The sequence below is a fragment of the Peromyscus maniculatus genome, chromosome 3 (genome assembly GCF_049852395.1).
Source record: "Peromyscus maniculatus bairdii isolate BWxNUB_F1_BW_parent chromosome 3, HU_Pman_BW_mat_3.1, whole genome shotgun sequence".
Classification (NCBI taxonomy): domain Eukaryota; kingdom Metazoa; phylum Chordata; class Mammalia; order Rodentia; family Cricetidae; genus Peromyscus; species Peromyscus maniculatus.
Window position 1 is genome coordinate 70550682 of NC_134854.1, and position 11539 is coordinate 70562220.

At 42.4% G+C, this 11539-nt stretch overlaps 1 protein-coding gene across 8 annotated transcripts in view; it reads left to right on the plus strand.

The window, feature by feature from the left end:
* Window positions 1-11289, plus strand: part of Rnf32 (ring finger protein 32) — a 35167-nt gene extending 23878 nt beyond the window's left edge. For 6 of the 8 annotated variants that reach the window (XM_042273285.2, XM_042273289.2, XM_042273286.2 and 3 more), the window contains 2 exons: window positions 10123-10290; window positions 10878-11289. In XM_042273285.2, the coding sequence (XP_042129219.2) occupies window positions 10123-10290; window positions 10878-11126 (417 nt within the window). In that variant the 3' untranslated portion in view covers window positions 11127-11289. Of the gene's footprint in view, window positions 1-797; window positions 2583-5016; window positions 5239-10122; window positions 10291-10877 lie in introns of those variants that run through there. The other 2 variants (XM_042273292.2, XM_042273291.2) reach the window with 2 other exon arrangements.
* The last annotated feature ends 250 nt before the right edge of the window (window positions 11290-11539 follow it).

Below are 11539 nucleotides of genomic sequence, written 5' to 3' on the forward strand. Positions count from 1 at the left end.
CCCTTTCAAGTCAATTAGCCAGTCACATCAGATTATGAAGTCTAGCTCCCACCAGTGGGATGAGAGGTAGTCACTTCCTGTATGACTATTTCTGTGTTCATGAAAGATGGAGCTTGGGCCAGATGTGTTTACTAGTATGGTTTGGGTTCCAGAGAATCCCCCCCCCCTTTTTTTTTCCAAAAGAAATTGCTTTTCTAAACTTATTTTCACTTTCTTGGTGTTAGCCCAAGCTTATTCTTTTCCCATAATTACATTCGACCTTACTTGATACTTCTACAAGTTTTTTTTTTAAGTGACTCTGCCTGCAGCTTGAACCTATGAAAGTCTTCAAAGACAAAAATGCTTACTAAAATTCAAGTCCAGTTTGAGATGAACCAGTGTGTCTAGAGGTTTCCTAGTAGTAACTCCATTAAGAACAAATTCCAAAGCCATAATGAACAATGGCTCTAGCAAGGTTCCTTTGGGTGAGAGACTAGCTTTGTGATACAGTTAGCAGCATTCCAGAAATACCAAGTTATTCCTGGGAGACAGGAGGCCCTATGCTTTTTCATGTGCCTTCTGGCCAATCTTAACTGCACAAAACTTCAGATCAGTAAACTATCAGAGACTGAAGGTTTGAGTGTCAGAAACTGGAGATTTTACTAAACATGCTGTAGTGAATAACAATGTGGAGGTGGCAAAGTCTTTATCTGTGGAAGGCAACAATTATTTTAACCTGGAAAATACCCACATATTTAAGATATAGCTCCCTTTTCACTATGATCAAAGAGTAATGTAAATTCACTTTTATTTTCTAGTCCAAACAGAAATTGCAAGTTACTAGGAGGAATAAATCTACTGGCTCACTGCAGTGAGATGGGTAAACACTGCTTTGGGGAGGCAGTAAAGCAGAAGTGGCAGCTGGCCCCTTCCGAGCGAGCAAGCAGCCACTGTGATCTGTGCCTCAGTGGAGACCAGAATTAGAGACTTTACAAACAAAACCCCATTTGTCTTGGTATCATGTAATGGCAGTTAAAAACAACAACAAACAAACCCCAAAGACTTGCAGCACCAGGAGAAGGGCTGCTGAGCTGCAGCTTTGCTTCCCAGAGCTGACCTCATCTGTGCACTGCCGCCTTAGCTTGTGTGTGGGCAAAGCCTCTGCTCTGCTGGGAAGCACTGGCCTAGATCCAACCTAAAGTCCCCGCGGAGAAAAAGAAGTCTAATGAATTGAAAAGAAAGAGGTAATCGCCCATTTGGGAGCTGTAAGTGTGAACAACTGGAGGTGCTAGTGTCCTTGAATACTTCATGTACGGAGATGGATGTTTTCAGTACTCTGGATCAGGTCAGCTCAGGCTGTTCTGATTTATAATCTCTCTTGCTTATACACAAACTGTGTTCTGCATTTCCCCCTTCTCTTCCTGGGAGAGTTAATGAAGTCCTTTTCTTTGTTTTTATCCATCTAAATTCTACAAACAAAATGTTCCCATACACTAAGAAGCTCTCTTCTCAAGGTGGCCTGGCTTTAAAGTGGCATCGGCACGCCGCTAGCAAAACAGAAGCAGAGCAGAGTGGTGTAGTGTGACAAGCAGGTTCTATTAAGCATACTGAACTTTTGTGGTAAGAACTGCAAAGGTCAGGTGTTGGGTTTTGTATTGGTGAGTGTCAGGATTAAAATTCAGTGAGGGAGTGTTGGACCTGTCTGGCTGATACAGTAGTCCTGATATACTTACTTGCTTCAGAACTCAGATCAAAGGACCTGGGAAGGTCGGGAAAGCTGATGTGCTAATTCCCCAGCAGTGTGTACAGAAAGCCTAGTGTGGCCCAAAGTGCAGTGACCACTCCTTGGATGCCTTTGATCCTTATCTGGAAACTCTGCTAGCATCTGTCATATAATTGAGGTACAGTCTTTTATTGCTGCAATTAAACTTTCCAAATGCACTATGTTATCTTTGCCCCAGCTAAAGTCCAGACCATTGTTTGAAAGGTGAGGCTAACAATCTGTCAGATGCTGGACTTGAGGGCCCAACTCTCACACACCCCCAACCTGTGACTTCTCTAGCTTTTTCATTTCCATCTCACCAAACAGCATAATGGTCCTGAAGTTTGTTCATTCCTTTGACTTCCTTTATCACATAGAGATGGCAAACATTCTGTTGCTAACTTGAAGTGGCTCCAAGCTGCAAGCCTGGGAGGATATTAAACCAGTAAAAGCTTATCAACTGATGCATTGATATGCTGTAAATTCCAGGCTTTTCATTTTGCTTTTGAGAATGGCCCTAAGTCAACACATTAGTAAGCAATTTGCTGACATGAGATGGATCACTTAAGACTCTCCTGAGCAGACAGAGTTCACCTAAATGCTTTTGTTAGTGGGTTTTTTTGTTTTTTTTTAATGTTTAGCCAGTAATTGCAAATGACCAGTAACTGCTTTACATATCAATGACCCAGACTCCTGGTTATTAAATTTATCAAATATCCAAAGTAGGAGACTTAAAAGGAAAAATATGTTAAGGTACACGTTTTTCCTAAATTGAATTTTTTATATATTTGATGTTTATGTGAAATTCATAGTATTAAGCATTAATGTTTAAAAACTAGAACTAAGTTGACATGTTTTCTTGTCATGCTTACCCTTTGAATTATGAAGGTTATCAACTCACATAAGAAGTGAGGAGATAAGAATTTCTGAAAACAGGAATATGACATTTCAGAAATATTGAGTAGTTGCTCTGAATTGATTACAATGAGCAGTCAGGAAATGTGTGTTGACTTTTTCAGTGTTAAGCTAGAGCCTCACACATGCTAGCATGCACTATCCTACTGGCCACAGCTCTAGCCCTGAAAAGATTGCTGTTGCTAAGCTGAACACTAAGACTCTAAGGAGCAAGAGCAGTTCTATGTGCTCCTTTCAGAAGCACACCCTGGCAGGCCTTGTTGACAACCTCACATCAGTGTTGGGGTTCTCAGCTAAATACGGTGTTTTACTGAACTTTGCCAACAGAGGTCACTTTAAAGTCTAGATAAGCATTGTTCTTCTTTACCTCTTCCCTCCTCCAAGAAGGAATTTGTATTGTGCTGCTTCTAAATATGTACATTTAGGGCATATATTTGTTCTCATCTCTAATCTTTTGCAAACCTAAAGTCAACTTTTTTCAGTGCTAAGGACCTTACATAGATGAATCAGGTGCTTCCCTAGATCTATGGTACTCATCTGAGGAGATAAGAAATGTACACAAAATAGATAACCGGCCCTCAAGAGCCAGAAGTCCACTGGGTGAGCAGAGGACAGATCACTTTCAGCCCATGTCACCACAACACAAAGTGCAGGAAGAGGAAAAAGCAGCAGTTATTCACAGAACTGAGCAAACACATGGGCCAGACCACACAATTCCTTCCAGACAGCTTTTGCTGAAGTTAGTGGTGACAAATGACACAGACGTGGGAAAAGCTGGTGCGGCCTCAGCTCTGGCCACCTGAGTTCTAAAACACAATACAGTTGTCCTCTCCTCACCTCCTAGGAGCTTGTAGGTTCCCGAGTCACCAGCACTGTCAGTGGTGTTCCTACTACCTTAGGACTCTTCACTGAAGAACACTGTCTGTGGTCTTTGATTCTCAGGCAGTACACTGCCTGGTAAATACTAGCTCAGTTTCCAAGCTGTTTTAATAACCAGCCCCACAGAAACGGTGTAAGGACTTTTCTACTTCATCATGTAATGCCTGTAAGTGATAAAGTGAATTTAGTTTAGATTGAATAAAATGCATTTAATAGCTCTTAACTATCATTACATATGAAAGAAATTATCTTTGTTTAAAAACAATTTCTTTAAAACTAATAAAGTTTATAAAATTAAAAAGTAAGGAAGTGTAAAGGTGATATTACTCTGATTGGCAGTGAATTCCTCTCTGGGTTCCAGGCCAGCCAGAGCTACAAATTGAGATTCTGTCTCAACAAAACAAAACAAATTTCAAGGAACAGTAAGTGCTATGAGGGCAGACATGGAGAAAGGGAGGGAGCAGAGAAGGGGTTATTCTGAGTAAGGGATGTGGGCAGATGAATGTTAACAGATACAGCCAGTGGACCCATTGCCTTGGACCACCTCCATGACAGCAGGGTCCAATATGTCACTGGGTGGTAGGCAGCCTTGTAGTGGGGTGGGCTGGCAGCTGGCCTAAGAGGCTACTGGAGGTAACATCCCTGATACATAGGCAGTGACAGACCACATGATTGCTCATGAATCAATGTAGGATCTTGGGGGGAAAAGGCCTACAGGTGTGGTCTTGTGACTTGGGCTCACATCCAAACTTAGCTCTATTCAGAGTTGGGGAGGACACCTTGGGCTTGCTGCTTGGGGATCTCAAAGTGGGATCTCAAAGTGAAGTGCTTCCTGGCAGCAAATGAGCAGCCTGAACTCGAGAACAGGTAGGATTCAGTACAGCAGTAAGCTGCAGAGTGCATCAGTGAAAGGCCGGGAGAAAGAGTGGGACTCGGCAGCCAGCCATCGGAGAGATGTGAGAGAACACCACGTCTGGGACACCCACTTACTCATGCTCCCTGAAGGGAGTGACCAGGTGTGGGTGTGGGAGGCCTCTTGCTCCCCAGCATGGTCTTGTCGAGAGCACCCACTAGAGGAGAGGTCTGGATCTATGAATGGGAACGGCTGTGGCTGATGACAGCTATGTGAAGAACACAAATACTGTATTCCAGGTGATAAGACAAGCTATGAAATGAAAACACAGAAATATTTTTAAATACATTTTTTTCTCTTTTCTCTGGACTTTTAAATTGTGGTGATTTGATATTTGGAGTAACATTCTAATTATTAGCACTAGCTAATCACTTAGCTTTAAACTGTATGGTTATCTGTTTAAGTACAAATGTGAGGACTGAATTCGCATGCGGAAGCCCAGAGTTACTGTTTCTCGCCTATACACATGCCCATCGCTTCTCAGCAGAGCAGCTGCACTATTAAAGGAGCTGCCTGCCTGGCCTGTGGCCACACTACAATTCCAATATTCTGTTGTTTGTACCTCTAGTCTTTCTCCTCACGGCACATTCTGTTGAGTGCTGTGTGATGCTGCTCAGGGAAGATGTGAACAAGTGTCTCCTCATCCCAGAAAGGGAACCAACAACAGAGCAAAGTCACAGTACCACCAGAGGCCAACTTGGTGAACCACTGAGTTTACTCAGGTTACTTACAAGAAGATGGATGACTCAAAGGCAGCTACCACAGCATGGAGATGTCCTCCACACAACATGTAGGTAGTTGGACAAGTCAGAGTCTCCTCTCCACAGCAGTCCTTACTGCTTATGTAACCTTTGGGGGAGGGGCCTTGTGAGTGCTCAATTTCAGGGACTTCCAGAGACACCGAGTTGTTTACTTCCTGAGTCTTTATGAGCTTCCCTCCGGGATGGCATTTCTACACGGCACTAAGGTCACTGGTGAGCACCTTCTCCCACGGGAAGGGCCCTAGCTGCCTTGGCTGCTTTTTCCTTCTCCTTTCAGTGGGAGTGTCTCAGAGAAATCACAAGTGGAGAGGGTGCAGTAGGCTCCATCTTGTTATTAGAACTGAGAAAGAAAAGTGAATACAGAGATCAAAGAGAACAGCTTGAAGTAGCAATGGAAAAGGATTTTTCCAGATCTGAAGCTAATCCAGACCAAACTTAAGTGATCAAAGGACCCTTAATATGACTTAAAGGGGGGGGGGGGTGTCAGTATTCTACCTCGTTATGCTGTGGAAGACCTCAGGAGCAAAGAAACCCAAAAGGGTGTTCAAAGGAACAGCACCTGCACCACACAGATGCCTCAGAGGTTCAGTATAAGCTAGAACACTGGGCACCATCGGGGGAAATTAAACAGCCTAGAATTCTAGGTGATCTAAGTGAAAACTATGTGTAAGAAGAGTCCAAGAGAGACATGAGTTCAGATGGACAATGCTGTTATTCTAAATGTCTTCTTGGGAGGAGCACTGAAGATTGCATTCCCTAAAGAAAGAAAATTGCCCTAGATGGGAAGTTTGTAGTATAAGTAGTAAATAAAGGGAGGAGATCTATCTCAGAAGCATTGAATCTGCCAAACAAGAAAAACTATGTCCCCAACAAGTTAAGTCAGAGAGCCCTAGTGTTTGCAAAAGTGGACCAGAAGAGGATATTGAGAGTGAGAGTGTTAAGCCCCTCATGTTGGATCAGACGATGATCTAGTTAACTCTGGACTGTGATAATTGAAGCATGCATCTCTAGGGCGAGAGCTAAAAGAATAGGAAAGTTTTCACCTTTAAGGTGAGAGAGAAAAAAGCTAAAAATACAAACTTTTTAGTGGAGAACAGGGGTTTATTTGTTTTGTTTTTAAGGTGGGGACAGTGAGATGGCTCAGCAGATAAAGACACTTGCTGTGGAGTGTGATGATTAGAGTTAAAAACCCAGGACTTACATGGGAGAAAATGAGAACTGATTCCCAGTAGCCATCCTTTGACCTCCACAGTCATGCCATGATGTACACACCCACATAGAAAACAATAAACAGTAATATTTAAAGTGGCAGAACAAAAAGAATACACAAGAGAATACAGGCTGGACACAGCTGGACAGGAGTCAGTAATTACACACTGATCAGTTGTAAGGACAGTGTGCACACACCTGTGTGCAGTCGCGCCCCGGTCTTATTCACAGGTACAGTAGGTGCTCTGGCCTGCAAGCAGCCAGCCTGTGGCTCTCCGGGCTCACAGGTGAGTGGGAAACAGTTTCTAGGTGAGATAACCAGCTGCTGTGGGTAGCAGATGAGCATGTGATGGTCATCTGTCACTGTTGTATGCCTTTAACTCCAGTCTCCTATAGTCTAATAAATCTTTCGGCTCTTAAGATGGGAGTTCAGTGCCTCATTTATGCTAGCCCCTAGATTTTCAAAAAGAACTGTGGGTAGCCCTGAATGAGCTCCCTCTCCTGCCTCAAATGGCACTAGTGACTGCTCTTCTTGGTCTCATCTCCTAAATTGCTTGTCTTTCTGAGGCATCAGAGTCCATCCAACACAGATGACCAAAAGCCACTTGGCTTTGAGTTCTGGGAAAAAGACAAGTCTGACCTGAGATGGGGAACATCATGCAAAATACCCCATTAAGTCATTCAAATGGAAGTGGTGAAATGGTATTTTGGATTTTTGGGTGGGGAAAAAAAGTCAATTTATAAGCCTTTTCAACATGATTACTAGAAATCTGAGCATTGCACATATAGCTCCAACTGCATTTCTGTCACACAATGGTGTAGTGTAACTAATTCCTGGATCTTTCAGATCCTCAGAGCACCTACATTATGGAAAAAGACTTGTAAAGGTACATCATGTGCTGCTCTACAATGACTAGATACACCCATTTTTTCCAGTCTTTTCTCATATGATTCCCTTAACAGCAAATGTTTTTCCTTTTGCTCCAAGAAACCAAATCTTTATAGCCTCATTAAAATCCAGAGAATGATTCTTTCCCAGCCTGTCTGAAAGAGAATGGCTTCTGAACTCTGCAAATGCTCTGTGACTGCACTATTACTACTCACCTGAGCATTTATGCCAGTATAATATATATATATATATATATATATATGTGTGTGTGTGTGTGTGTGTGTGTGTGTGTATGCCAGTATAATATGTACATATATGTGTATATATATGTGTGTGTGTATGCCAGTATAATATGTACATATATATGTGTGTGTATGCCAGTATAATATGTACATATATGTGTATATATGTGTGTGTATGCCAGTATAATATGTACATATATATGTATATATATATGTGTGTGTGTATGCCAGTATAATATGTACATATATATGTATATGTATATATATGTGTGTGTGTGTGTGTGTGTGTGTACACACATCTGTCCCTAAAAACTCAAACTGGAACTAAAGCAGAGCACAGTGCTAGAAGCTGGTGATGCAAAGCCATGGTGTCCAGGATCTAGGGCCTCACACCTAAACTGGACACCCAGAGTGAAAACGTGATCTCCTCTCTATGGAACATCCTAGTGGGAATCCCTCATCTTAACCTGGGCAGCATATGAAGATTGGGTGTCACATGTGAGTGCCTGGTCTAAAGAACCTGGTCAGAGTTTCTCTTCCTATCTGGAAAGGATGGGCCAAGGAAGGCAACAATGCTTGAAAAGGCATATATATTCCACTTGTTAAGAACAAACAGAGCTAGGCTATCTGATCTAGTGAATTATAAAAGTATCTGTGAAATAAACTCAGTATGTTCTTGTGCCTGTCATGCCCAGCTTTCATGAATACTGGTATAAAAGTAAATACTGTGAAATTTCATTTTCTAAACTTAATAATTATAATGAAATGCTGTATGAAGTGGTACCATCCTATTAGTCATTTATATACATTTGAACTTCTGTCTAGAAGGTAATTGTGAAGAATTTCCTACAATTACAATGTTTTAAGTAAATCAGACCACAATTACAATGACATTTAAGCACAGGAACAATAATTTACATTTTTAATACATGTTCTAATTAAGAAAAACAAGTCATGAAAACCTACAGAAAAAAATGAGTTGGCGCAGACCACTATACAACTTTGTAAGCAAAACACTAACAACAAAAACAACAAAATCATTTTGAGACAGGGTCTCATGTAGCTCAGGCTAGCTTCAAACTTTTGATCCCTCACTCCAAGTCTTCTGAATGCTGGGATTATAGGTGTGCACCACCATGCCTCCTTACTATCTTAATACAAACCCCACTAAAGTTTAAGGCATATTTCCAGTAAGTAATATAGTACTCATAACTTTGCTCTTTTCAAATAGGGTGTGACAGCGTCTTTGGAAAGGGCAGGCACAGTGTCAAGCCTTTGTCACTGTGAAGGGTACAACTCCACAGAGGTTAAATAATCATAGCAGACATATCCAGATGAGTCAGGAAGCAAGCAGACAGACTGAGGTCTATTTAATGGCAGTAGGTAAAGGTAGTGGGGAACTTGCCCAGGAATGCCCGACCTTCCTAAGTGTGTGTACAGTAGTTCACTCTAGTGTGTGCTGGAATGTTGGAGTCCTGTGGATCCAGCAGCTCCTGTTCATGCCATTATGAGATGACTGCATGCCCTGCCACAGCCAGCCAGCTTCTTATGCCCAAGTCATTTGTCCTAAGACCAGTTGTTTTCCTAAACCCGTTTTTGTATGTTTTTATAATTGTGTGTGTGTGTGTGTGTGTGTGTGTGTGTGTGTGTGTAAACTTTATAGAAGAACTGGGTTTAGAGGAACACTAGAGACTTATTTAAGGTTAGTACTTCAAATGCCATGCATATGCTGCCTCCGCACTGACACTACCAGTGTAGAATTGAACCTAAGTCCCAAGGGATCTGTTCTGTGGTGGGGCATCTTAGTTATCCATGAACTGATTATCTGTGCTTGGAGAAGATTTTTAAACTCATTAGGCAAGGAGTGTTTCAAATTGTGACCTTAGAGCTTAATGAACAAAAAAGTAAAAAGACAACCCTCCTTTGCTTGGATTTCCTCTTTTCTGCTTTATACTAAGATCACCTATAATTTGGAGCCACAGCTTCTCAGGCTGATGGGCAAAGCAAAGAGCTAGCTCCAGTCCCCACATGCCTGGCAGCAGTGCCAAGAAGTTATATACTGTGCTGTGTGAGTCCTCTGTAAGTTTCTAATTCCTCCCTCCTGTCAGCTTTAGTCCCAGATACATGCCTTGCTAATTGCTGCAGAGAAAAAAAAGTGTCTTTTCCTTTTTACACTTCCCTTAATCGTTGAGCTGGAATTCTGTGAATTAGACCAACAAGAGACAGATTAGCAAGAGAAAAGTGCAAACACGTATTTAATAAAGTCTCCTGTGGCATGGGCACCTTCTTACAGAAATAAAGACCTGAGTCAGCAGCTAAGCAGCAGTGAACTGGGCTCTGATGGAGAATGGAAAGTCCCAAAAAGGAGACAGCTGAGGACAGTGAGACAGGCAGCCTGGCCTGGTCTCCTCTGGGTTTCTCTCAGGACCCCTGTCCTGAGATGAGGGCACTCCTGCTACATCACAGCAGGGCGTCTTGACTGCTTCTGGAGAGCAGGGAACCCGCCGAGTTCCTCCTCCAGGAATGACTCTGCCCTGCCATTCAGATGCTCCAGCCTCGGCCTCTGTTCTCAGTTCACAGAAATCAGCCAGCGAATCCTGTGGTCATACAACACCAACATAGATGAACTCTTCTCAGAAATCGACCTCTGCTTGGCTGTAAATCGCAGCATCCTCCAGCAGCTAGATGAAAGGTGTGGCCATGAGATCTCTGAGGAGGACTGGGAGAAAATCCAAGTGCAGGTAGGCTTCAGCCCAGCTTCCTTGCTGCCTCTGCAGAATGGACTGCAATCACAGGTCTGTAAAGGGTGGGGGCCTTCGTGAGGTCTGCCTTGGATGGGGACACCCAGGCCTTTGTCATGAGCTCAGTGACCATCAGGGTCCTTCATTTTGAAACGTTAAAGTTCTAGTTCAATAGTGGGTATTATGAACAATGAAAACTCGGAAGGGCAAGCCTATGCTTCCTGCCCTCCTCCTCCATATGTAGTAGCCTAAGGGAGGTAAACAGGGTTCTGCAGTGACTCAAAGCCAAAGGGAGGGAAAACTTAAAACATAAAATTGAGAATGTTTTAAAATTTTAACAGTATCAGCCAAATGTTTTTCCATTTTTAATTAAAAGGCACTATATATATATTATTAATGCTCAGCATTTTTATTTTTGTTTTAAAATGCTTATTATAATCTCTACACCTCACATCTTCGACATTTAAGATTTTCAATATACTGCCCATTTTCAGAGGACCCATGTTTTGAGATACAGTTCTCACTGTAGGTCTGAGTAACTGTGGCAGTCACTCCTATGACAAATCCATATCTGCTTTGTGCTGCAGGCTGCCCACCAGGAGATCTACGAGTGTTCCATCTGCCTGACCCCACTCTCCCTCCATGGTGACTGCCAGCAAGCAGCTGTAGGAAGCAGCGGCCAGCGGCCCCGTGAGACAGTCCTCCTGTCCTGTGCACACCTGTTCCACCATGCCTGCCTCCTGGCCTTGGAGGAGTTTTCCTTGGGAGACAATGCCCCTTTCCATGCCTGTCCTCTCTGCCGATCCTGCTACCAAAAGAAAATTCTTGAATGCTGAGTTCATGTTCATGAAGTTAAGACTAGAACAAGAAAGGGGGTAAAAAGCCTACCTTGTTTATGAGTTGTGTGAATTTTGGATTGAGTACTACACTGCTGTCTGTTCTTTGGATTATATAGAGGAAATAAAAGAACCTATCTAACTAGTCTTTATTACATAAAAAGCAGTTTGTGCATTTGTGAGTTTAGTCACTTGAAATAAATGAGGAATAGTGTTCCTTAAAATATTGCTAGTGTCTGACCAACATCCAGGAAACTGACACACTTTCCTTTGTTTTTATGTAATAGGTTAGTAGTACAGTGAAGTACTTCTAACATGTAAACTGAAAAAAAAATTGTGGTACTCAACATCTAAACAAGGTAAACCAAATGTTAATGACTATGGTACAGAATCCTGTGGTCATATATAAGATG